Below are 24,572 nucleotides of genomic sequence, written 5' to 3'. Positions count from 1 at the left end.
TTAAAGATCACCTGGTTCCAACACCCCGGTCGTGGTCAGGGCCACCTCCCACTAGACCAGGTTCCCCTGGGCCCCATCCAACCTGGTCTCAAACACTTCCAGAGATGGGGCATCCACAGCTTCTCTGGGGAACCTGTATCAGTACCTTATCGCCCTCTGAGTAAATAATTTCCTCTTAACAGCTAATCTAAATGTACCCTTTTTTAGTTGAAAACCACTCCTCATCGTGCTATCACTATCTGTCTGTGTAAAAAGTCACTCTCCATCTTTTTTTGTAGGCCTCCCTTAGGTACTGAAAGGCTGCAGTGAGATTTCTCTGGTGCCTTCTGTTCATGCTGAACAGCCCCAGCTCCCTCTCCCTTTTATTCAGAGTAGAGGTGCTCCAGCCCCTTGATCATCTTTGTGGCCCTCCTCTGGGCCCGCACTAATATAGGTCCATGTCCTTCTTGTACTGGGGGTCCCAGAAAGATGAGGAGTACCGGATGCAACACTTATGTGGGGCCTCACGAGGGCAGAGCAGAGGGAGACAACCACCTCCCTCAACCTGCTGGACTCTGCCCAGGATCTGGGCTGCAAGTGTGCACTGCTGGCACGTGTTGAACCTTTCATCCCAAGTCCTTCTCAGGGACTGCTATCAGTGCAGAGAGGGCTACTCTTAATGAGTGAGATCCTCATGTCTGGGGTTGCCCTGACCTGGGTGTAGAACCTTGTACTTGGACTTGCTGAACCTCATTAGGTTCACATAGGCCCACTTCTCGAGCTTGTCCAAGTCCCTTTGGATGGCATCCCATCCTGTTATATCAACTACACTCAACTTGGCATCATCTGCAAACTTGCTGAGGGTGCTCTCGATCCCATTGGCAGTGTCACTGATAAAGATACTAAACAGAACTAGTCCCTAGCTGGACCCCTGAGGGACACCACTCATCAACAAGCCTCCACCTCGACATAGGCCCATCAACTGCAACTCTCTGGCTTTAACCATCCAGTCAATTTCTTATCCACAAAAGAGTAGACACTTCAAATCCATACTTTTCCAATTTAGAGGTAAATGTGTTGTGTGGAACTATGTCAAAGGCCTTAAGGAAGTCCAGGTAGATGACATCGGTCAGTGTTCCCTGATCACCCCATCATAGAAGGCCACCAGACTGGTGGCATGATTTACCCTTGATGAAGCTATGCTGGCTGTCTCGGATCACTTCTTTATCCTGTATGTGCCTTGACATTGCTTCCAGGAGGATCTGTTCCATGATCATCCCAGGCACAGATGCAAGGCTCACTGCTCTGTAGTTCCCCAAATCTCCCTTTCTACCATTTTTAAAGATGGGAGTGATATTTCCATTTTTCCAGACACTAGAGGTTTTTCCTGACTGCCATGACTTTTCAAATATGGCGGAGAGTGGCTTGGCATCTACATCAACTGCATCAGCTAGTTCCCTCAGGACCTGGCTACTTCATGGGACATCTCTGAAACTTTGAGGCCCCTGCTGCCCTTACTGCTTGTCACCAAATGTAGCCTTCTGTTAGCTATTGCAGCAGCTGCAAGATCTGAGGAAACCCTGGCCTGACTTGGAACTTGCCTGCAGCTCTTCTATTACCAGGAATCCTAGTGGTATGGAGGGAAAACATTTTAAACTTTTTTTTTTTTAATTTTTATATTATTTTTTCTTCCTCCTAGGGGAAAGGAGGAGGGAAAAAGAAGAGCAAAATCACATACCTAATTTCTTAAATAAACTTTCAGACATACTCTGTTTATTTGACAGAGCATGTGGAAGAAGGAGAACAGTCAGTGCTTCTTCAAAGTGATTTTTTTTACATGCTTTTTCTTACCTCATTTCTGTGGTACTGTTCTCTTGCTTTTGACAGGATCGTAGGATGCTGAATAGTGACTGATTTTGTTTGCATGGCTGAACATGGTAGATATTCATTTGTTACATGGCAATTTGTCATATTCAGGTGAGACCATACTTTGACGTGTCATAAGCTTGTCTTGCCACTAATAGTACTCACTTCAGGTTTTGTTATGATGGACAAAGGTTTTGTTTCTTCTGGACAAAGAAGCAGTTCTTCTCTACCATTTCTGAGGATTAGAAGATCAATTCACAACTAGATCTATAGTGCAGTGATTGAGGTACTTAATAATAATGACAGATACCTTTATAATTTGACAGTGCCTTTTAGCATTTTTTTATTGTCATTATTTTTAACAAAGAAAATTGCTATTCTATATTTTGTGGGCTTGTATTTTTCTTGCTGGTCACGTTTTTGTTTTGGCTTGAAGGCTTTTTCGTTGTTGCTGTTTTTATAGTAGGGGTGGGGTGTGTATTCCAGTCTGAAGTCCTAGCTCCAAGGTCTTACCAAGATTATCAGGTTTTGTCCCCTTTGCCCTTCATGTTACAGTATGTCTTCTTTTGTTGCTTTTTTTTTTTTTTTTTTTTTTTTGATATAAAGCATTTTCAGACTTGAAAACACTTTACAAGCTGTAGTCTTGGGTCTTGGGCAGAATTTATAAAATCAAGAAACTGTATTATGTTATAGCAATGTAATTAAAGAAGTTTGGTGCTGTAGCATGCCACCATTAGTGTGTCATTGCAGGACCTTCAGTCCTAGAAATAGTTTTGCTAACTGAAACAGGTGTTTTCCAGAAAAGTAATACGGCATTATAGTAACCAGGTTTTTGGCTTTATGCTTCTCTTCCCTACAGTAAATAAATAAATAAAAATTGATCTTTGTGTGCGTGTGTGAGAGAGAAACTCCCCATTAAGGCCAAATACTGTTTTCCGGTAGTCATACAACTTGATATCCTCCAAATAAATTCTGTGACCAAAAGCCAAAGCCAGGTTTTAATTGTTAAAATGTGGAAGTTTGATCCCCTCTGAAGAAAGGGCACGACCAAGGATGTTTGATGTTGCATGAGGTCAGTCTCTCTGTATCACTCATAGGAAGGCAGGCAGCGGTGGGACCAGTGCTGGTAACTGGAAGGAGGAGCTGCACTCACTGGGAAGAGTGTGTGGACTCTGTGCTGGCTGAGGCGTGAAGTTACTGGTTTATGTCTGCCTGGAGTGCCGACTAGCAGAACTGCCCTGGTGATGAATAGATCTCTCACTAGTATGGGGAAGGACAGATGCAGCAAGTAGAATTTCCACATGTCAAAACACAGCAGAGTTACGTGGCATGGTTTTCACAGCTCAGAAAATATTCCTTATTTTGGTAATGTGCTCATCTCCACCTACACTGCTGAATGAGTCCCTACACTGAAGTGTGGATCAGCCTACCTGCAGGGTGGCTGACAGTGTAAAGTGGACAAAAGTGTTTCCCTTGGTTCATCCTCCTTCATTCACTGATGTGTTTTTTTCTTTCTCCTGAGAATCCTACAGAGGTTTCTCACGCCCTTCTCATCATTTTTTTATTTCAGATCTCTTGCTTTGATTAGCTTTCTGTACTCTCTCCTCCTGATTTTCTGCTCTTATGTGATTCAGGCTTAGACTATCTCTCACTTTTAGACTTTGGATTGAGACATAATGTTAAGATTTGATAATACCACTACTGTCTACATTAGAGTTCTTACACTTTTTCTTTTCTTTTTTTTTTTTTTTTTTTTCTTCTAGGCCATCTTAAGCTAGCAGCTGTTGCAAATAGGATATTAAAGCAGAAGAAACTTAAGTGCAGTGCAGGATAATAACGCTTGTGTGTTTCACTGAGGCATTCTCTCCCTCTTTGTCTTTTCCTGCATTTGTTCTTTTCCCCCAAGTCTATTCCCGTTATTTTCATTTCGTGAAAATTTTCTGAAACTCTCTGAAACTTTGCATCAGCAGTTTTAATTAACACTATACTTTGTTTTATGCTGTATATCTTCTTGTGACTCCTTACCTGAATGTTATCCCATTTCTGCTTGAATCTACCTCTAATCTGAGGACAGGCTTCTGGTCAGCTTTAGTCTTACATCTGTTGCTTTTTAAAATACAGTTTGTATGTGATTTATTTTTCTGGCCTGGATACCACATCCTTTGCTTGACTATTTGTTTGTGTTTACAGATAAGACTCTTGGTTGAAGTGATACAACCCATAAACCATTCCAACACATAGTCTACTATAGTAAATTGGCTTTAGTAGCTTCCAGTGATCCCTCAGATCTCTGATACCTACCAAAGCTTCTCTCTTAAATACATGTTAAGCATTTTATTGTTATGCAGAAGAACTCATCCTAGCTGTGAACTAGTGGAGGTGACACCTTCGTTGCCCTTACAAACATGGCAGCTAACACCAGTCTTATGGTTCTGTAGGTGCCTTTTTCTGGAAATCCTTTCCATTGTGTTTGTTTTCTCTAACACCGCCCTGAGCTCCTCTCTGTTATGCAGCCAGGTGCATAAACAATTCAAGAAGAGGGGCAGTTGCTAAATCTGCTTCTGACAGCTTCACAAAATGAAAAAAGTTTAATGATTATGGTGAGAATAGCAGTTTCCCAGGAGCTGAGATAGTGGAGAATCTAAACAGTGAGAGGGTAGGCTGCAATCCCTACCGTGTTTCTACAGCAGAGGGCTTGAGTTTATCTCAAGGTGATGTCATTCAGGCTGGTATTTATGAATATTTCATTGCAAAATATTGAGAACAGATGTGTGCAATGACGAAACAATTAGAATGACAGTTCAATGCAATCTGAAAGTAGGGAAACTTAAGTTGGTATTGTATTTAAAGGCATAATGGAGAAATACCCAGAACTGAGCCCTCAGACCCCAAATGCTTCAGTATTGACTCTTCCCATCTCCTTTTTCCTTTTTTTTTTTTTTTTTTTTCTTAATTGTAGTCTGCAGCATGATGTTTTTTATGGTTCCTAGTTTGGACAGTTAGTAAAGATTAGTAGGCTTTTTGCTTTAAAGTGGGTTAGGTTTGAAAATCCTTATTTCAGTTTATGGCTTACACAACAGTCTGTAAGTTACTTTGCATTTGTTTTTCAAAAACGGTGCTGAAGATCAGGCAACAGAAAGTTTTTAAGCACGGTTCTTGGCAACTCAAACAGTTTTGAAGCACACCTAGTTATTATTTTTAAATACAATGCTATCCTCAGATGACTGATACTGTGTGATTTAAAAACATAACATCAGGTGCTCCATGTTTAAGTCAAGGGTTTGATTTCTTAGAAGTGGGAAGAGTATGGTTAATGATATCTCGGCCAGCTGGCTAGCATAACTTTGCAAAGTAGGTTCTATTGTTCTTCTCCCCTCTAGTTTCATACTGTCTCTGTCTATGAGAGAGAGAAAAAAAAAGAAAAAGTCTCTTAACTGGATATCGTGGCTGATACCACATCACTGTGTAATTTCTGTAGAACTCTCAAGTGATCCTAAGCATATAAAACCTGCGCTTGTAGCACTGAAACTGCTTTTATCTAGGTGGGAGTTCAATCTTTTCTCTCTTATTCCTTGCATTTGTATGCAATGTGTGTGTTTGAACAATGAAACATAAACAATTCAAACCCCTTGTACAGAAAAATAAGAAATAAGTAGTCATTGCAGCAGATGTTACTGTCTCTTCCCTGAGGGCACAGACAGTCAGAACCCAAATTCCCTTTAATTATCCCAGTAAAAGACATATGCATACACATAAGAATGCAGAAGTATGTGCTTCTAGCTGGGGAAGCTTTGAATGGGCAAAGAAAACAGGAATGCAGGCTTGGTTTTTTAGACCTTGAAACTTTGGAGGTTAAAGCAGATTGTAAAAGCAGGCCAAGGAACCAGGGAAGGGCAATTGCTGTGACTGCATCTCCCTTGCCTTGAGAGCTGTAGGCTGACTGCTGAGGCCATGACTTTGTGACTAATGAGAGCACCAATGAAAAATGTGAGGAGCTGGGTAGGCATGGGTAAATTTACAGCAAGTTTAAGAAAGAAGTTCAAGTTCATTCTTCTGTGATATAGAACTTGTTTTAAGTCAAGAGACAGATACTTTAAGTATCCTTTGTTTTCTGTTTCCCGCAATAAAAATAAACTATGTATAGCCCTGCCATGTTATCTCCAAAATTGTTTTGAGGCTGGTAATAGTTGTTTTAAAAAGCAGAGACCCAATAAGCAACTGGTGAACTTTCTGGATGATGTCAAGGGATTTATAGTCTTAGGATTCTTAGGATTTGTTTTATTACAGATGATTTAAAGTGGAGAGGGTCTTGGGGAGCTGGCAGATCTTCTAGGTAAGGCCAGAGCTGCATATTTATTTCTTGATTTCTGAAGTTGTCTTTGGAAGGAAAGGCAAACTTCAGGATGGTGTTAGGTTGTGATGGATAGTAGAAGAACAACAGCTGCTTTGCTCATGGTCTAAAGAGACCTCCAGAATAGTGGGTCTCAAAAGAAAGCCATAGTTTTGAGGTTGACTTTGTCTTTTTGTTTTTGTGGGTTTGTGTGTGTGTGTGTGCTTTTGTTTTTGTTTTTGTTTTTTTAATTCCATATTAGCAAAGATGAGCTCTGAACTGCAGATGAAGATCTGACACGTTTTCATGTTTCCAAAGGGGAATCAAATGTAGTATGGTAAAACTTAAAAGAGGAATCTTTTAGTTTGTGGTTACTGATTTAATCTTGGCAAAACAGTAACACCATCTTTTTTTTTTTCTTTTTTCTTTTTTTTTGTGAAGGATTTGATTGCGTTAGTTAATCTAGTCTGTACAGTTGTGTTTGTTTTTTTCCTTGGAGGTAGAAATGATGGTTTATTTTCTTGTTTCTTTTTGGTTCCCTGTTTTAGAAACTTCATAGTTCTTTTACTATTTAATCACCTAATCAATTTATTTTTGTTTTTCAATGTATTATCAACGTTAAAATATCCTTAATTTTTATAATAATTATTTAAATCTTCAACTTGATTACCATTTTTTGTTTAGGTACTGCTGGTATTTTTTTCCTCATTTATGATTTCTGCATTCTCTTAAATCTGTATTATTAAAGTGGTGTACACAGATGTAAATGTATTCTGTATGATGAGGGCTACATGCAATGGCTTTCTTATTAAAATGTGATACTGAATATGTGCTTAATAGACCTTGCTGTCCTAATTCTTTCAATTTAAAGGGGCGCATGAAATGACATCAGGAGATGCCGCTATTTTGTTGCTGAATTTGTGCTTTTCTCTGTATGTATAGCGTCCAATCTGCTTCTGGTCCACTCCATTTAGATTATTAGAACCTTCAGGTAGCAAAGACTGTAAGACCTGTTAACATCTATTACCATCCTTACGCTTGACATCCGGATATTTGTACCATATATACAAAGAAGTGGACATGCCAAATATCTTCCAATCTGAGTAAAAAGTGGACCAGGAATTTCACTGGAGTATTGAGCTGGGCTTGGCTTGGCTTTTTAACTTTTTAGTACAGAACTTTTTAAAGTGCTGTCTCTTTTCAATGCTGTCTCTTTCTGTAAGTTTAAACATTAAAGATTTTATTTTATTTTATTTTATTTTATTTTATTTTATTTTATTTTATTTTATTTTATTTTATTTTATTTTATTTTATATTTCCTCCCCCCTTAGTTAAATTTGTAATGCAGTAGTTTGTCCTACTGGTGTACTAAAAATCACAGAAAAAGAACCAGAGGCACCTACCTGGCCTGTAATTCATGCTTGGTATCTAAAGGTCAGATTACTTGTGTATTGTCTTGCTCTTAACTTCATACATAACATCAACTATGGCACTAAAATGCAATATCTTTAAGTACTGACTTTAAGCTCTGCTATTGTAAGAAGCATTAATAATTAATTCCTCAGCCTCTGAAATGCATAGTAAAGAAGGACAGAATTGTGAATCATGTAGAAAGGGTCAACAAACATGCAGAACTTTGATCTGAGTCTGTGTCTATATTGAGTGCTCCTGGCTTTGCAACCTACAGGGAGTCAGCACGCATGGCCTAGGTGGCAGGCACTCTGTGGGTTTTTTCCCAAACTGTGGCTCCATCTCCCTAGAAAGAGTGTGACACAGTATGGGCAAGACACAGTCATCTTAGTGATACAGTTCTGTAAGACATCCTGCCTAAGCAGCCAGGATCATAAAGCTAGGGAGGCGTATGGTCCTGGAAACAGATTTGCCAACATACCATTGCATATAGAAAGCATATGTCTGGAATTACAGGTTTTGGAAAAACAGCCTATAACAAGGAGCCTTTCTCTGCTTTGCAGTAGGCTGCTGTCTTCCAAGTATTCAGCTTCTATCACAGGCTTTATGGAAGAATGGCTTGGGTGGATGTTTGTGCTCAGATTTCGAGATGGGTATAATTAGAATATTGCTTTTTACTTCTAACTCTTAGAATGAGCCTTTTCTGTAAGAGAAATGGGAAAAATATTTGCTGTGCTTACCATATTTGTTAGATGAGTATTTTATGATTTATATTGCCTTGCATTACTCTCTCTCTCAAAACAAACAAACAAACAAACAAAAGCAAACAAACAAAAAACAACAACAACAAAACTTTTGCTGTTCTCATTGTGAATGCATCCGACAGGAATATTTTAATCAAGATTTCTGGCATGTTTTGCAACAGTGCTAGGCTAGTATAGATAGAGAAAGAATCTGGGCCAAAGTAAGTCAAAATATGTGAAGAATGACTTAAAGTTGTTAAATGCAAACATGTAAAAGATGGCTTTAAAAATATTTAACTAGTATCCTGTAATTGTATGGGTTTAAACATAATATAAGTGTTTACTATATATAGTTTAAACAGTATACACCAGAAGTAGAGTGAATTAGTTGTGGTGGACCTTCGGGTCACTGCAGCTTGAGGAATGCACAAGGCAGTTTGCTCAGGTCTAGCATAGGTTTCTCAGCACTACAGTGACACAAGCAAGCCTTGATGCCTGATCTAGAAGTCTGTTCACAGCTGTTTTCAGAAGCTTATCTGAGAAACAAACACCTGTATATGATATTTGTGTGTACACAGCCAGTTTCTTCCAGCATTTTAATTTAAAAAAAAAAATAAAAATAAGAATAAAAACCTTAGAGCTGAAAATTACTTAATACAGCAAGTCATTGTACATGAGTGCTGAGTAATGTACCTTGAGTAAATCCTAGAAAAGTAAGTTATGTTGTTGACACATTAAGCCTTATCCCCTTTTGGATATGTAGGGATGAACTGTGATTTGTTTTGGATGATGTGCAGCTGTTCTTTGGCTGAATTGTTTTGATGGAGTTCTCTGTTCTGTTGGCACCTGTGGAATAGTATTTGCACGTATTTTCTTTCTTCACTGGAGTTGTGGCACTTTTTCTCCTTTCATGTGCAGTGAGTCGATAACTTACAGGCAAGGGTTTGTTTAATTCACTTTTGTGAGGGGAGAATGCAGTGAAAGAGGTGGAAAGGAGCATTGATTGGAAATGTAAGAAAATATGTATAAACAGAAGTGACTTGTGAAAGATACAACAGGCTCCAGCATGCCATTATTTCTTCTCTCTCTCTCTTTTTATTTTATTTTTTATTTTATTTTATTTTATTTTATTTTATTTTATTTTATTTTATTTTATTTTATTTTATTTTATTTTCAGACAGAGAAATACTTGTTTTCGTGATGTTGTTTTGAGTGAATTTGTTACTCACGGAAATAGATCATAATGGGAATCTTAAAAGGAGGACTTAACAATCACCCTGAAATTGACAACAATGATACACAGAAATTACTTAAGAATATCCCGTTTTTCTCAGCCCTCACTTTGAAATAGCTAGGCACAATGGAGTCCAGAAATGCCACAGCTAAGAGTTCACCTGTGCACCTAATTTGATCCTTAAAGAGTGAAGTGCCGCAAATAAATCCCAGAACAGGGCATGCTGATGAGCAAGCAGGTGGATTGCCTCTTGCCAGCTGCAGTGGCTCACTTGATGGATTCTCCTGAGGTTAATGAAGCAGCGTGGCACATCAGAGCAGAGGCTTCTGACTTGTCTCACTCCCTTTCAAGAGGATGGTAATATAACACGAGTATCACAGGAAGGGAAGATCTGAGCTATGCTAAAATCATTATACAACTTCAGGAAGACAGGGATTATCCTATCATCCTTAGATTAGATACGTTTAATTAGAATAACTTCAGCATGCAGTAGTATATTACATTTTTCTTATGATAAGATTAGTGATTTTGTTGTACTGATGCCACCCAGAGATTTCTGTTAATATTGCAAATCTGATGGTTTTCAACAGTATTATTATTAATTTGAAGTTTTTTCGAGAAGGTGGTTCTTCATATGTCTAACTTTTTGCTCTCTATTTGCACAAAAAGACACCATTGCATGAGGTACCATATACATACACTGCAAACACTACCGATTTTTTTAAACATCTTTTAATTTGCTAATGAAATTTTTAGTCTCATCTCTTGATTTCATTTCTTACCATTAAAGATCACTTCTGAAGTCATTTCTAAACAAGCCATTCTTTTCCTTGTCAATTTATTGGGCTGTTTACTGTAAATCTTTGAAGGGCTGAGTAATGAAACCTAGGTTGGAGAGGACTTGATTTGTGGAGAACTGCAGAGCTCAGCAGCTCTTGGCTAGTCCCCAACAATGTACTCCAGACAAACCAGGGCCTGTTGGGCAGACAATATTTTTAAAGCAAAAATAAGATGGATTTCTGGACTTTCATTATTTGTATGAGTATCCAGTGCTGCCTTGGTTGTTATCCTGCTTTGTCTATAAAGTTCTTTAGGAGACTCCTTTGACCTTTCCTACAAGCTGAGGGGACTTCAGTGTGTTTGCTGTGCCATGGGTTTATGAGCCATGGCAAACTTTGCTTCCTAAGCTATTATAATAAGAACCAAACCCTGAAAAACCCATTGTGATTCACAGCATGTCAAGAGATCTTGAGAAAACTGCAGCTCTCTCTGACTCTTTTGACACCAGTCTTTTAATTCCATGGGAAAATATCCATTTTCTTTCAGGAATGCATTTAAGGCCTGCAGATTTCAGTCCAATATTAGTGGGATGTATTGGCTAATGATAGAAACATATTATGGTAGTACTGAAAGGGCCCACCATGTGTTGGAGACCTGTTGTTGTGATTGTATGTAAACAACGTATACACTTTTGCATGCACAGCTTCAAGTCTGAGAACAGTATCGGTGGGAATGTAAATGTATGTACTTGACTTTAAAGGTGAGGAGGAAAAAACAGGTTGAAGGTGTGTCTGAATAATGTTTTCAGTATCAGGAGTGAGAACAGAGACTTCACTGAAGGGCTAACTGTTTTATTCTGTTGCACCTGTGGTGAAGGTAGGGGAAAAGGAGGGAATGCCAGGAGTCAGCGAGAACTGTGAAATGGAGGGACTGCTGCAGCTTGTCACCTGTATCAGCAAGCAGTAAAGCAAGGTTACATGTCAGCAGGCAGCTTAATTAAATTACGCCTTTATTTATCATGTTGTAGTATACAAAATATATAGCTGTGTTATTTTTTCAAGCATGTCATGTTGCATCTATGTGATAAGCATTAATAAAATTAAATTATTATCATTACTTTACCACGAGTTTTTAGTTCTAAGAAAAATATTTTATAGACTTTTAGTAGCTTCTTACACATTTCTGACTCTAAGGAGATAATTCATAACAGAATGGAAAGGCCTTGTTTCATCTACATATTTTCAGCTAGATTCTGGTGTTTAGATGATGTTATATCTAATTATGCAAATAAATCAACAGAATAGACTTTCTGTACTTTAACTCAAAGCAGAATTTTACCAATAAGCTTTTATTTTAACATTTGTGTTTTGCTTGATTGTCTGTTGGTTTTGTTTGCTTGTTTTCCCACATGGAAATATCACAAAGTTGAACTTTTATTCCATAAAGGCTTGTTCCTGTGAGATACATGATGCCACTCTGGCACACAAGACACAGTTTCAGAGTATTTGCTGCAAAAAATGTCTCTTGCTGCCATTTGCTCTTCCTGATCTTATTCACTCAGGCAAGAATGATGTTGAATGCAACAGAGAAAGGATAAAATAATTTATTGTTTGGAGTGACAGAGGGGAATCAGATTTCAGATAGATTTCTTAACAAGTCCTCATTCTCTTCTCACTTTTTCCTGGGCTTCTCTTGACCCACCTGGCCTCTGTCCCCTTGCTCCAAACCTGGAAATGGTCTTGACCACCTCCTTGCTATACCCTGAAGCTTTATTTTGCCGTGCCAAAACAGCAGAACAAGTGGAAAAGAATTGCTTCCTTTAATCTGTCTCCCCGATAGACTTCTGGAGTGAGCACATGTCCTGGTCACTTCCAGCCCCTGGTGCATCCTCTGCTGTCTGTCTTGGTTGGACTCAAAGCCTGAGTAATAGCTTCTGCCTTTTGTGCAGCTTTCAAGTCCTGAATGAGAGTGATATTCTTAAAGACTTACATCTCTATTTCCTTATCGTCTTGTCCTATCTGATTTCCTGATTTCTCAACTTTTTTTTTTTTTTTTTTCAATTGATTATTTCATATGAAAGGCATTACTGAACGGTTAAGTTGTAAAATCAAGTACACAAATGTTAGGAAATGTCTATGTCAGGCTTTCGTGTATAGCCTTATATATTTATCTATTTATATTTATACATATATAAGACTAAATAGGCATATAGTGTGTGTGTGTAAGTGTAAATATATATATATATATTTCTCTTACTGAATCCTGCTACGTTCTATGCACAGCATGTGTAGCAGTAGCTGGTGGCAGCTGTAACCACAGTTATTTAATATGTGGCCCCATCCCCTCTCCTGCCCTGTTTCGAGAACCTATCCAGCACAGATGGAAACAACAGTGAATTTAGCTACAAATTCTGCAGAACGTGTACAAACTGGCATTACAGTCCTGTAATTGCCCAGATGCATACAGGCTGTCATTAAAAATACAGAAGTTAGTTTTCTGACACCCAAGTGATTCTACTGCATGGTTCCATCTGTTTTTTCCAAATATATGACGCTACTGCTTCTGCACAGTACATTTAATGTTTCTCTGCAATGGCAGAAAACATTTGGACACAGAATAACATTTTTCTCTGGGGCCCTCTCTGTAGGAATAGATGACCTACTTGTGCTAAAAACTTTAATATTTAAATTAAGAACAAATCATCCTGAAACAGGCACCAGACATGGATTATTTCAACCCAAACATTTTCAAAAGTGAAAATATGCATGTGAGCAAAGAAGGGAGTTTATAATGGGGGTTGACAACCTAAGCCATAGCTGGGGATACTAGTTCCAAAAATGACACTACCCTGGCATTCTCAGTGGTTGGTATTGACTCTGTGTCTCAAATGGGCATGACCAGGTGTTCATCTTTGGTATTTTTTTATTGTCTTTTTCATATATGCAGTCCATAAGTCGATAGTTCCACAGCCTGTTGTGTTATACATACATAGCCCTATTTATCTTTTACATATGTTCCAGACAACAGATTTACAGCAAACATTTAGAATAAAATAAAAGTGTTTTGATATCCTGAGAACTGGGGAAAAGATTTTTGAGGAAAAGGCTTCTTTGTAACTTCACTTTCTTTAAAGAAGAACTTATATAATTATTGAAATTTTAGGAGCTCAATGTGTCTGTGTAAAAGTAAATGAATCTTGCTCTGTTCCCAGAACAATGTTTGTGGTGATTGAAAAACACTGTTTTTGTGGGAGTAAAAATAATAGTAATACAAGTATATAAGGAGCTGGCATACAGTTACTTATGAGTGCTTAACTTTGCAACTAGAAATAGATTCATATTCTGAATAAAAGTAAAGCTTGTTGCTGAATTTCAGCAGCTTATCCACTTGTCTGCTCTGTGCTTTATGTAGCACTACATTGGTCTGAGAAAGATAGGTTAAAAAAAATGTTCATTTGAATTTCAAGCATGTTCCCTCTTACCTCCCTCATGTCTCAACCTTTTTATTGTGAAAATGATGAAAATTCAAATTTGCTCATTTTCCTCATTGCTTTCCACTTGTTCAAACCTTCATTAAAGAAGAAAACAAAAAATGCTAGTCCTTATCTGCTTCTGATGCATGGAAAATTAATCTGACTTCATTTGTGTATCTACCAGCTTATTGTAATTGTACTGTGTTGTTGTCTGCTTTACCTAGGGAGGAAAAACATCTGGCTTATAAATCAGAACACAATTAGAAAGTTTCATTCAAACACTTACTGGGTGACTGCCCAACCTGTTTTGTAAGTCTATAGTGAAGATTATGTGGTAGTAGTATTGCCTATCTTTCTTTGGAGGACCATACTGAGAAAACCTGCAGCCCCACAGTATCTGCAAATGTAATGCTGACTGCCTGATGTATTACAACTAAGACATTTACAGTAACATTTATTTCTTTTTCATTGTTTTAGAAATTGCCCCTTGGTTACATGTGTTCAGAGCAGAAGATGCTGTAGACTTCTCACAGTTAACATTTGATCCGGGACAAAAAGAGCTTATCGCTGGAGCAAGGTGAGAAATATCTTTTCTTTCCATGTTTCATCAGATTGGATTTTGTTCTTTCAAAAGTAATATCGAGTCAAATTCTAACATCGGATTGCTCTCATGACTTCCCTGCTTTCCACACCCACTCACCTGAAGCGTGTGTGTGTGTGTTTATTTCTCTTATTCCCGACCAGAGTTGGAAGATGGAGTGCCTGGTATCAAGGAATGCACAGTAGTTTGTACTTTTCTCATTTTAAAGAGGAATGTCCTGGAGTACTCTCAAACTTTAGATGCATACAGTAGAACAAGGGAGATGCTTTATGACACTGTGACAAAAGTTAGTACAGCATAAAACTTGTAATGATCCCAACTTTGGCTACACAATACTGCTGTTCTTGCCTGGGTGATTCTAATAATTAATTATTCATTGCAGTTACAAACTGTTAAAGTCTGCAGAATTAGTGGTGAAGTCAGTGATAATCATTTCCTCACAGTAAGACAGTACTTTGCAAGCTGTGATAAATAGTGATCCTGTCTTTGGTGTCAACACTGAAGCAGCGTCAGTCATTAAACACCAATTTTTATTCCCTTAGCATATGAAGTATAGTAAAATGTTTTTGTTGGCAAAGACAACTAATTTATTATTTAAATCTTCCTTTGAATATATTTTACTGTCTAAAATTTATGAACTTCCAGTCACTTTGTATTTCTGATACATTTAGCATTAGAGTATAATTCTGTTACCCAACTTGTTTCTTAGTTGAAATTGAGGTTGATTGCATGGAACTGTAAAATGCACTGCAAAAAATTTTTGCCCCTGTAAGGGGGAAACATTTCTGTTTATGTAGTAGATACTTATGTCTGGCACACCTGAAATGGGATTTACTGTGTGCTCATGTTGATTTGCTATTCTGTAAGCTGCCAAATGAAATGAGGCATAATGCTGTATAAAGACAGCCAGTGTAAGTCAGAGCTGTCTGAGCCTCTCCACAGTCACATGAAGTTGCATCTTGGATCAATGCACACTGTATGGATCTCAATAACCTATGGAAAAAAAATAAAAAAAATAAAAAAAGACTTTTTTGCCCATACTGTTCATGTAGCTTCTGAATCTCAGGGAAGAATATGTTCTCTAGAATTTGTGCTTTCAGTGAAGTCTTTTCAATCATTATTAATTATTATTAAGCTGCAAATGATTTTCTTGAATAATCAGTGACTATGAAAAAATACCACTTGCCAATTCTGCCTTTTGCAAAAGACTCAATGCAGTAGGAGCAATAGGAATAATTTGGTTTCTCTGCAAGTTACTGCAACTTCACAGCTTCATATCTCTTACTATGGCTAAAATTGCATAAATAAAAACAGTATTGTTAAAAGCACAACAGAAATCTTTGTTTTCTGCAGTGTAGATGGTTATTAAGTGTTCATTAATTTGGTAGATTTTTCTGTTCCTTATTTAATATTGTGTATTTCTATTCTGAATGTTGAGCTTTTCCACACTGCTGTTTTTTTATTTGTTTGTTTGTTTGTTGTTTTCCTGCACTTATCTTCAGGTTTCCCAAGCTGTTCATATTATTGTTATTAGTATCTTTATTTCAATATATTTTTTTTCCTTAACGCATTGTGCCAGACTATTTGGTGAAAGGCTTTGTGTGTCATGGGGTCATAGATTCAGTAGATGGGGAACCAGTTGTTGTGGTGCTCTAGTCCCCCAAAACTGCAAGTGTTGGTCTTGCATCTTTTACGTGGAGTCTGCCTGATCATGCAGAATGAATCCACTCATGTGGAATGTGATGTAGACTTTTCAGCTCATTTTCAGGAGTGATGTTTGCAGTCTTTTGATGGGTGTCGGGAACATGTGAACTTTTGCAAATTTTGAGAAGAGAAAAATTGAACTTTTGAATGACTGTGTGTGTGTTGAGTTATCAGTTCCTTGTGTTTTTCTTTAAAACATTGCTTGCAGATATGCTTCACACAAAGTTATCTGAACAGAGCATAAATATTACTGTATTTGGACTATGGCCTGTGGATTAAATTTTAGTTAAAGTTTCTTGCACATCTGCTTCACAGGCTTCATATTTCCTAAGAATGTTGAGAGGAATTCCTTTTCTGTCCTAAGCCATAAATGTGCTCTCATAAAACATAATGAGGAGAATGCACTGTTAATTCCTTATCCCCTGTGAAATATCTTTTGATATGCAATCACTTCTCTTGAACTATTCCTACAAATGAGAGATTGAGAATCATAGAATCATTCAGATTGGAAAAGACCTCTAAGATCATTTAGTTTCACCTTTAACCTTGTACTGACAAGGCACTAATAGCACTAAACCACTAAACCATGCTACTAAGTTCTAAATCTACACATTTCTTGAAGATCTCCAGGGACAGTGACTCAACCATTTCCCTGGGCAGTCTATTCCAATGCTACACACCCCTTTCAGTAAAGAATTTTCTCCTAATACCTGGTACAGCTTGGAGGCCAAGAAGAGACCAATCCCCAACTTGCTACAACCTTATTTAAAGTGATTGTAAAGTACAGTAAAGTCTCCCTGAGCTTTCTCTTCTCCAAGCTAAACAATCATAGAATCCCAGCTCCCTCAGCTGCCATTCGTAAGTATTGTTTTCTAGACCCTTCACCAGCTTTATTGCCCTTCTTTGGAGATGCTCCAGCACCTCAATGTCCTTCTTGTAGTGAGGGGCCCAAAACTGAACACAGTATTCAGGGGTTTGGCCTCACCAGAGCAGAGTACAGGGGGACAATAACTTCCCTAGTCCTGTTGTCCACACTGTTTTTGATACAAGCCAGGATGCTGTTGGCCTCCTTCACCACCTGAGCACACTGCTGGCTCATTCAGATGGCTATCAACCAATACTGCCAGGTCCCTTTCCACCAGGCAGCTTTGCAGCTGCTCTTCCCACAGCCTGTAACATTGCATGATTTTTTTTTGTGCCCCAGCTGCACCCAGCACTTAGCCTTGTTGAACATCATCAAGCTGGCCTCATCCCATCAACCTAGCCTCTCCAGATCCCTCTGCAGAGACCTCCTGTGCTTGGTCAGATCAACACTTGTGCGCAACTTGGTGTCATCTGCAAACTTACTGAGGGTGAACTCAATGCCCTTGTCCAGATCATTGACAAAGATATTGAAGAGAACTGGCCCCAGTACTGAGCCCTGGGGGACACCACTTGTGATGGGCCTCCAGATGTATATAACTGTTCACCATGGCTCTTTGTGCCTGGCCACCCATCCAGGCCTTGAGTAGCCAGCTTCTTCTGGAGAATTCTGTGGGAAATGGTGTCAAAAGCCTTACTGAAGTCTAGGTAGACCACACCCACAGCCTTTCCCTCATCCATTGAGGGCATCTCTGTATTGTAGAAGGAGATCATGTTCGTCAGGCAGGACCCTGGTAAACCCCTGCTGACTGGACCTGCTCACCTTGTTGTCCTATAAGTACTGCATGGTAATACTCAAGATAATCTGCTCCATGAGCTTCCCTGACACCGAGGTCAGACTGACAGGCCTTTAATTCCTTGGGTCCTCCTTCTGGCCCTTCTTGTAGACAGGCATCACTTTTGTTAGCCTCCATTTCAATGGGACCTCCCCTGGTAGCCAGGACTGCTGATAAAAAAATATACGTTTATATATATACATTATATATATATATATATATATATATACACACACACACATAATCTTCTTATGTTCTTGTACTAGCACATTTCATTACTGAAAAACCAATAGCTATGTCACGTGATTTCACTAAGATCAGAACAGTTAAAAGTTCCTTTTTCAGTTGTGAAACTGATAATTCATAGTCTTCTAACATGTTTTTTCCCTTGTGTAGTCAGTCATTCAGTAGCAGTGTGACACATGGCAAAGCTACAAATAAACTTGTATTAACGTATTACTTGGTTTACACTGTCAAGAGAAATATAGCCATTATGATTTACTTCCCAAGCATCCAAACAAAACGGGGGGGTGATGCCTGTACCTCTAGACTTCTGCTTTAGTTAAGGTGGTGTTCTTCAAAACTGATTTTCATAGCCCAGAGCTGTGTTCTGGCTCATCTTAAGTTATAATTGCCTTTTCTTGCCATAGCGGAGTTTGGAGTTTTGCCAAAATTTCTCTATCTCGGAAGCCAAATGAAAGTGTTGTGAAATTTCAATACTATTGAAATTCCTAAATTCCATTTCTGTCACTGATATTGACAGTGAATGATGTTCTTTTAGCTTCAAAATTCTGCAATCTCTGAAGAGGTTCATGACTTTTTTATCTTAATGAGCAAGGTGGAGAGTATCCCGTCTGGGATTCATTCTGGATTCCCACAGGGGGCTGCCAATGTCATGCAGCTATATAAAAACGCAAATAAGATCTCATAATTCATTGAAAACTAACTCCAGCAGTGACATAGAAGAATTGACACCATTGCACAAGATACCTGGGAGACCTAAACTGTAGCAGGAAAAAAAAAAAAAAAAATCCTGAAATTGGAAAAAGGTGTAAAGAAAGCCGGCTAAAAGAAGTGGGTTGGAGGTTGGAGTTAGTGTAGGGAAAAAAGGCTGAGCCTGTGCACAGCAACTGCCCATGAATCTATCAGTGAGTACATCTAGGAAAGGAAATAGCTGCATAAACTATACAGTAGCATTGGCAGAAAACCAAATAATTTTAAGTTGGACATGGGTAATTTCATCAAGAAACAATGAGTTCTGTCACATTTTATCAGTGTGAACAAAACAAGAAAACAACTATTTTTTTGAGATGGAGAACTCTAAATATATGAAAGGGACATGCTATATTAGCTAAGGGAAATGCTACATTATAGCATTTGCCATATCAGGCAATTACCAGAAAGGTCATATCCAGTCATGTATTGCTAAAATTAATCTTGCTTACCTATTTTGGGAAATAAAGTTGGTCCTCTGGATGTCTGTGGATATTCTGTAGTTGCTGTGCAAAAACACTTTTTTTTTTTCCACCTGAGCCTCCAGTCCTCATGAGAAATCTCCAGCTGATATTTTGTTTTGCAAAATGTCCAGCTCTCTTACAGGTTTTAGGTTAATTAATTTGAAGTATCCTTGTCCTATTTCAGTTTTGTTACACCATTCACACACCATTCTGTGAGTGTTGTCTTAAGTTGTCCAGTACTTGCTCACACTTTCACACTTTCAGTTTAATCATCCCATCTGCCCTGGCACTAGTATTTTCCTTGTGCTGAGGAGTTGCCTAAGTTTTGGAACAACTGCTCCATTTCCTCATTTCACCACACCCATCCAGGAGAGAGATTGGCAGTCTGAGTAAAGCTTGGGTTTTGCTCAGTCTGGTTCATTTTTGGAGTGTGCACACTTAGTTTCTCTGAATGCGGTTGAAAGAAGTAACTATAGTCAGTTTTTGTTGTTTGCATCTCAAATTTCTCACAGGTCTTGCACCTCCACTGTGGCAGATATTTCTCTCTTAGGTCGCAATCATATGTTTATTCCTAACATGAAGTGCAATGCTTATTTGTGACTGCTGTATTTTCTGCATATTGCTATACGATACAGGATCAATTGTACCTTCAATTGTAATGTTAAAAGTAAAGCTAGCAGTGCTGTTGAGTTTACACAGGTTTTGTGTCGAGTAACATTGTCAACCTTTAACCTCTTCCAATGTACGAGGTCTGCTTAATAACATATTTTGAATCTGAAGCATAAGAGTTGTAACACTTTTGTTTTAAACCATATCATTCTGTCTTCTGTCAACTTGCTGTGCAAATTGAAATATATGTGTACTTTTGGTGAGCGCTTCAGAGGGAGAGGAATATCTTTTAAAATGATGGATGAGTTAGCCTGGATCTCAGTAACAACTTATAGTTTTCTTGCTTTCCTGATACCCTTTACCACAAGTTGCTTGAGTAGAAAAGTTAATGTAGTTAGCTTCAAGAAATAAGGGGAATAGGGTAGAAGAGGTGGGTACAGGGAAATAAAAAGGTAGAGGGAGAAGTTGTATTGCCCGACATTGATGTAACCACCCAAAGTGCATAGTAAAGACAAGCAAAGATTAAAGTTCAATTTCTCAAGTTAAATTAGGGGAAGAAGAATTACTTGTATTGTAATTATGTATTATGTTTTAAAATTAGCATGTTAAAATTAGCAAGAACATGACAGATTTTTCAATATGTCGGGTTTAGATTTAATGTAAGAGGAACTGTTTCTAGTAATAGGTTTATGTTAAATTGGATGAGATTATACATGTAAGTAAAATGAAATGAAAGAAAAGAAAATAATTTCATGAGGGACTCTATACAGAAAGAATTCAGCATGGATGTAGAACAGCTGTCAGTATATTACAGGAATACTATTGGCTTTTGACATAGTTTCATGGGAATATAGCTACATTGCCCTATCTTTACAGCTTGCCAGATATTTTTCTTAGCATCATGTATGACCTGGCAGACAAAATAAATGAGCTCTTTTGCAAACTGAAACCTTCAAGGGATCTCATTTATTTTCTTAAAAAAAAAAAAAAAAAAAAAAAAAGCACCATATAGCAAGACAATTTACTTTTATAATTAAGTGGCGTCAGCAAAGGATTACTCTTAGGGCATTAGCTACTCACTGAGCTCAGGGAAATGAGAGGCTGTTTCTTTGTTTATCTCATTCTGATAAATCCTGATAAAATATTCAGTTGAACATTTCTGTGTGTGCTATTTAGTGGACTGACTTAGCACCTAATCAAATATGATAATGAATACTATGTTTTGAAATGCCAGTAAGCATGGAGATTCATGGATTTCCCCAAGAACTACTTAGCCTTCTTTTCCCAGTGAAAAGTGCACCTTTGTGAAAGTGCTTTGTCATGTCTCCTGTGGTGATTTTATTTATTTTATTTTATTTTATTTTATTTTATTTTATTTTATTTTATTTTATTTGGCTCCTGAAAAGGTCAATTGAGTAGGGAAAAGACCTGCCCAGGGGCAGGATACAGCAGTGTCTGAATTGCCCTGGCAAATTGTTCATTGCCTTCTTTCTCCTCATTCCCAGACAAGACAGTAAACACTTATTGACTCTAGCTATTACAAATCAAAAAGTGTTAAAAGTGTACGAGACATTTTGGTAAACCAAGAGCCAACTTAGAATCCTGTCTCAAACCTAGTAGATCAGGGCAGAAATCCTGAGGTTTGAAATAATGGGTTACATTTTCCTTTTAATACATTCTTATTCTTTTATTTTTTTTTATTTGTATTTTTTGTGACTTTTTCATTATTTCTTTTTCCTTAATGCTTTTAATCAGGCCATACCAGAATATAGTAGAATAAGATTGTTTAAATGAAAAGTAAAATAATCTTCTTCTCTCCAAGCTTCTTCTGATTGAAATTGTGAACTGGCAGGAGCCTTACTGGAGGTCATTCTCGAGATGTGGCAATTTAGTTTTTACGATTCAAGTTTGGCTAGTTCAATTGTGCTCTAAAATTTGATAGTTGCTTATCAGAAATTGATTTCAAAGCTATTCAACTTTTTTTTTTTTAAAAATTAGATAATATATCTTTAGACATATTGTTTGTGGATTTTTTTTGTCTGTTTGTTCTGTTTCTAACACAGAACACCTTAAACAAGAACACAGAACATCTTAAACAGTGGCTTTCTCCTGTATATTCTTCTGCAAGTTAATTAAATTTGCTTTGAGGTTTAAAATTTGCTTGGAGGTGGCTTATTGCCTCAGTCACTCCTTATCTTGTTGATGAAGGACTGTAACAGTATGCCTTTTCACTTAATTAGATGTGTGTTTGGGAACGTTAATTTGAACCATTACTACTACTTCCCACAATAACAGAAAGGCAAATTAAAGGATTCATTAACTAGTGGTTTAAGGATCACTAATAAAGGAATAAATAACTGTACAGGTTTGCTTCTCGCTGTTGTCTGCTCCCAGCAGGAGAATCTGAGAGCTTCTTGTTAATGAGATGTTCTGAGCGTATTGGGAGAATACACAGGCACCAGGAATTAGCTGCTGTATTCTCTGAACACCAGTAACATCAGTCTGGGTTTTATTGCTCATTTAAGACATTGTTGGGAGTAATCAATGTCTGTCCTTTCACTGATTGATTTGATGTCATCTCAGGTATGGTTTAATGTCAAACCTAAGAAAAAGTATCATCCTACTGCTGCTGGGAAAAAAAAAAAAAAAAAAAAAAAAAAAAAAAGTCTTTCTCCCTCTGCTTGTCTTCCTTTCCTACTTTGCTACTGGGTTCCAAAATATTTTTAAAAGCTTGTCCTCCTGTCCATGTCTTCCTCCACTATGCAGTTTTCCCCTCCTGTGCAACAGCTCTGGCAATAATCTGATTGCTAAGTAAGACTAGTCAATTCTCTAATCCCACAAAAATTATTACTTTTCTTGTGCTGGCTTAATGTCTTGTTATTCTTTAGCGAAACTAAAATGATGTATCATCAGATGAGCTCTGGAGTTGGCCCAGGGTAAGATGAAAAGAGATGAGGTGAGGGTAAATGAAGCTTTTATAGCAGAGAATGCTGTTATTTCACTGTAAACCATCTTTAGAAATGGTATCAAAGGAGAGGTGTTCTGAATTTACCTGTCTTTAACCAAATTCATTAATGTGTTTTTAATTAATTAATAATGTGTTTTAATTAATACACTTGATCTATGCTAGTTGTATGTTCTGCTGCAGAATATGTCAACTTCTGCCTTCCTTTTCTTCCCTGTTAGACAGTGTTCTCATGCCGTTTACCTTCTTTCTTCTGCAATGGATGTCAGTCCTAACATAATGTTTCAGTTCTACATTACCAACAGATAGATTGTGTCTGCTGAACTTGTCTACTTCTGTGTTCCTTAACAGCACTGGAATGTAGGGCAGGGTGCTGCTGCCTTAAAGTCTGATAACATGATATAGAAATCCTAGAGAGCAGCAGTGGGGTCTACGAAGGACTCTCTCCCACCTCTGAAAAACTGGTGCCTTGCATGAGTCAATGCAGACCCCTGTGGAGTGGCTGCACTCATCTTGTGACAGGGCCGCTCAGATGCTAGGTGTGCATGTAGGCCACAGTACTCACACCATGACTTCAGCCAGAAAATGTAACAGTGCAACCTTGCATACTGTGTATGAGACCTTCACCACAGTAGATTTGATGGGAGCGAGATTGCATTTCATATAGAGAAGTGTTGGCATCATGTGCTTACCTTAGTATGCATCCTCCTTCTGAGTTTCCCATGTACAGCAAATTTCCATTGAAAGGAGGGTTGTGTTGGAAACAAACTGCTCTGCTGAAGGACTGCAGCATGACCACATGAAGGGAAACTGAAGATTTGAAAATGTGGACCATGAAGTTTAGTATCTCCCTCCTTAAACACTTTAGTATTAACATGACTAATTATTTTTTTTTCATGTTGCTGTTGCAGTATCTTAACAAAATAAATAAATAATAATAAAAAAGACCAGTCTTTACTTTCTTAGTCTTTTCACCTTCTCCCCTACAAAACCAGCTTAAAAAAATTACACTTGCCAAAGTTGATTACTATGGGAAAGGAGGCTGCAAAAGGTGTGAACTGTCTAAAATGTCTGTGTTTATCTAAGCCCATTCCCGTTACTGTTTTTTTTGGAAAACATATAACAGCAAAATTAAATTTAACTTTAAATTAATTAATTTCTTAAACAGTGAAATAGTAACAAGACCACAGAGAACTTACCTGGCTACTTATATGGGAAGGTACTCCATAATATATGCCATATCTGCCAAAACATAAAATCTGGGGGCATATACTTTGAGACGTGTTGCAACATAAAAGAGTACTAAAAATTTTTGTCAGCCACAGTTATGTAATACAGGGTTAATGTTTTGTCTGAGGTAATATTTAAGAATAAAACTGAACCTGACAACAGTTAGAATGAATAGCTGAGTAAGCTCACAAACGCATGTGTATTTAAAACATAATAATCAGGAAAACTTTGATCTGAAGGCATCAGAGGACCAGAGGTGACAAATAGTCAGTGATCCATTGGGGAACCCAAGTGCTGTCTGAAAGATGCATGGGCTGACAGGAGAAGACAGTAATCTGTGTTTGAGATGGCATGAGGGGATTTCAGAAGAGTGAGGGCTGCAGAGGCAGGCCACTGGTACCCCTCTGCTTTTTCTGGAGAAGTACTTGGCAAGAAGTATGTAGAAGCAATGCCTTACTATTGGTCCTCTGTACAGGACTTTTATGACTTAGGATC

The 24,572-nt window shown here is 37.9% G+C and overlaps 1 protein-coding gene across 6 annotated transcripts in view; it reads left to right on the top strand.

Moving 5' to 3' along the window:
* The window catches only part of SEMA5A (semaphorin 5A), a 329,372-nt gene that overhangs the window by 106,724 nt on the left and 198,076 nt on the right, over positions 1 to 24,572 (top strand). For all 6 annotated transcript variants that reach the window (XM_072034957.1, XM_027451744.3, XM_072034958.1 and 3 more), the window contains one exon: positions 14,292 to 14,391. In XM_072034957.1, coding sequence (XP_071891058.1) covers positions 14,292 to 14,391 — 100 coding nt within the window. The remainder of the gene's footprint in view (positions 1 to 14,291; positions 14,392 to 24,572) is intronic.

The sequence above is a fragment of the Anas platyrhynchos genome, chromosome 2, assembly GCF_047663525.1.
Source record: "Anas platyrhynchos isolate ZD024472 breed Pekin duck chromosome 2, IASCAAS_PekinDuck_T2T, whole genome shotgun sequence".
Taxonomy (NCBI): Eukaryota; Metazoa; Chordata; class Aves; order Anseriformes; family Anatidae; genus Anas; species Anas platyrhynchos.
This window is presented reverse-complemented; position numbering and strand designations above follow the sequence as displayed.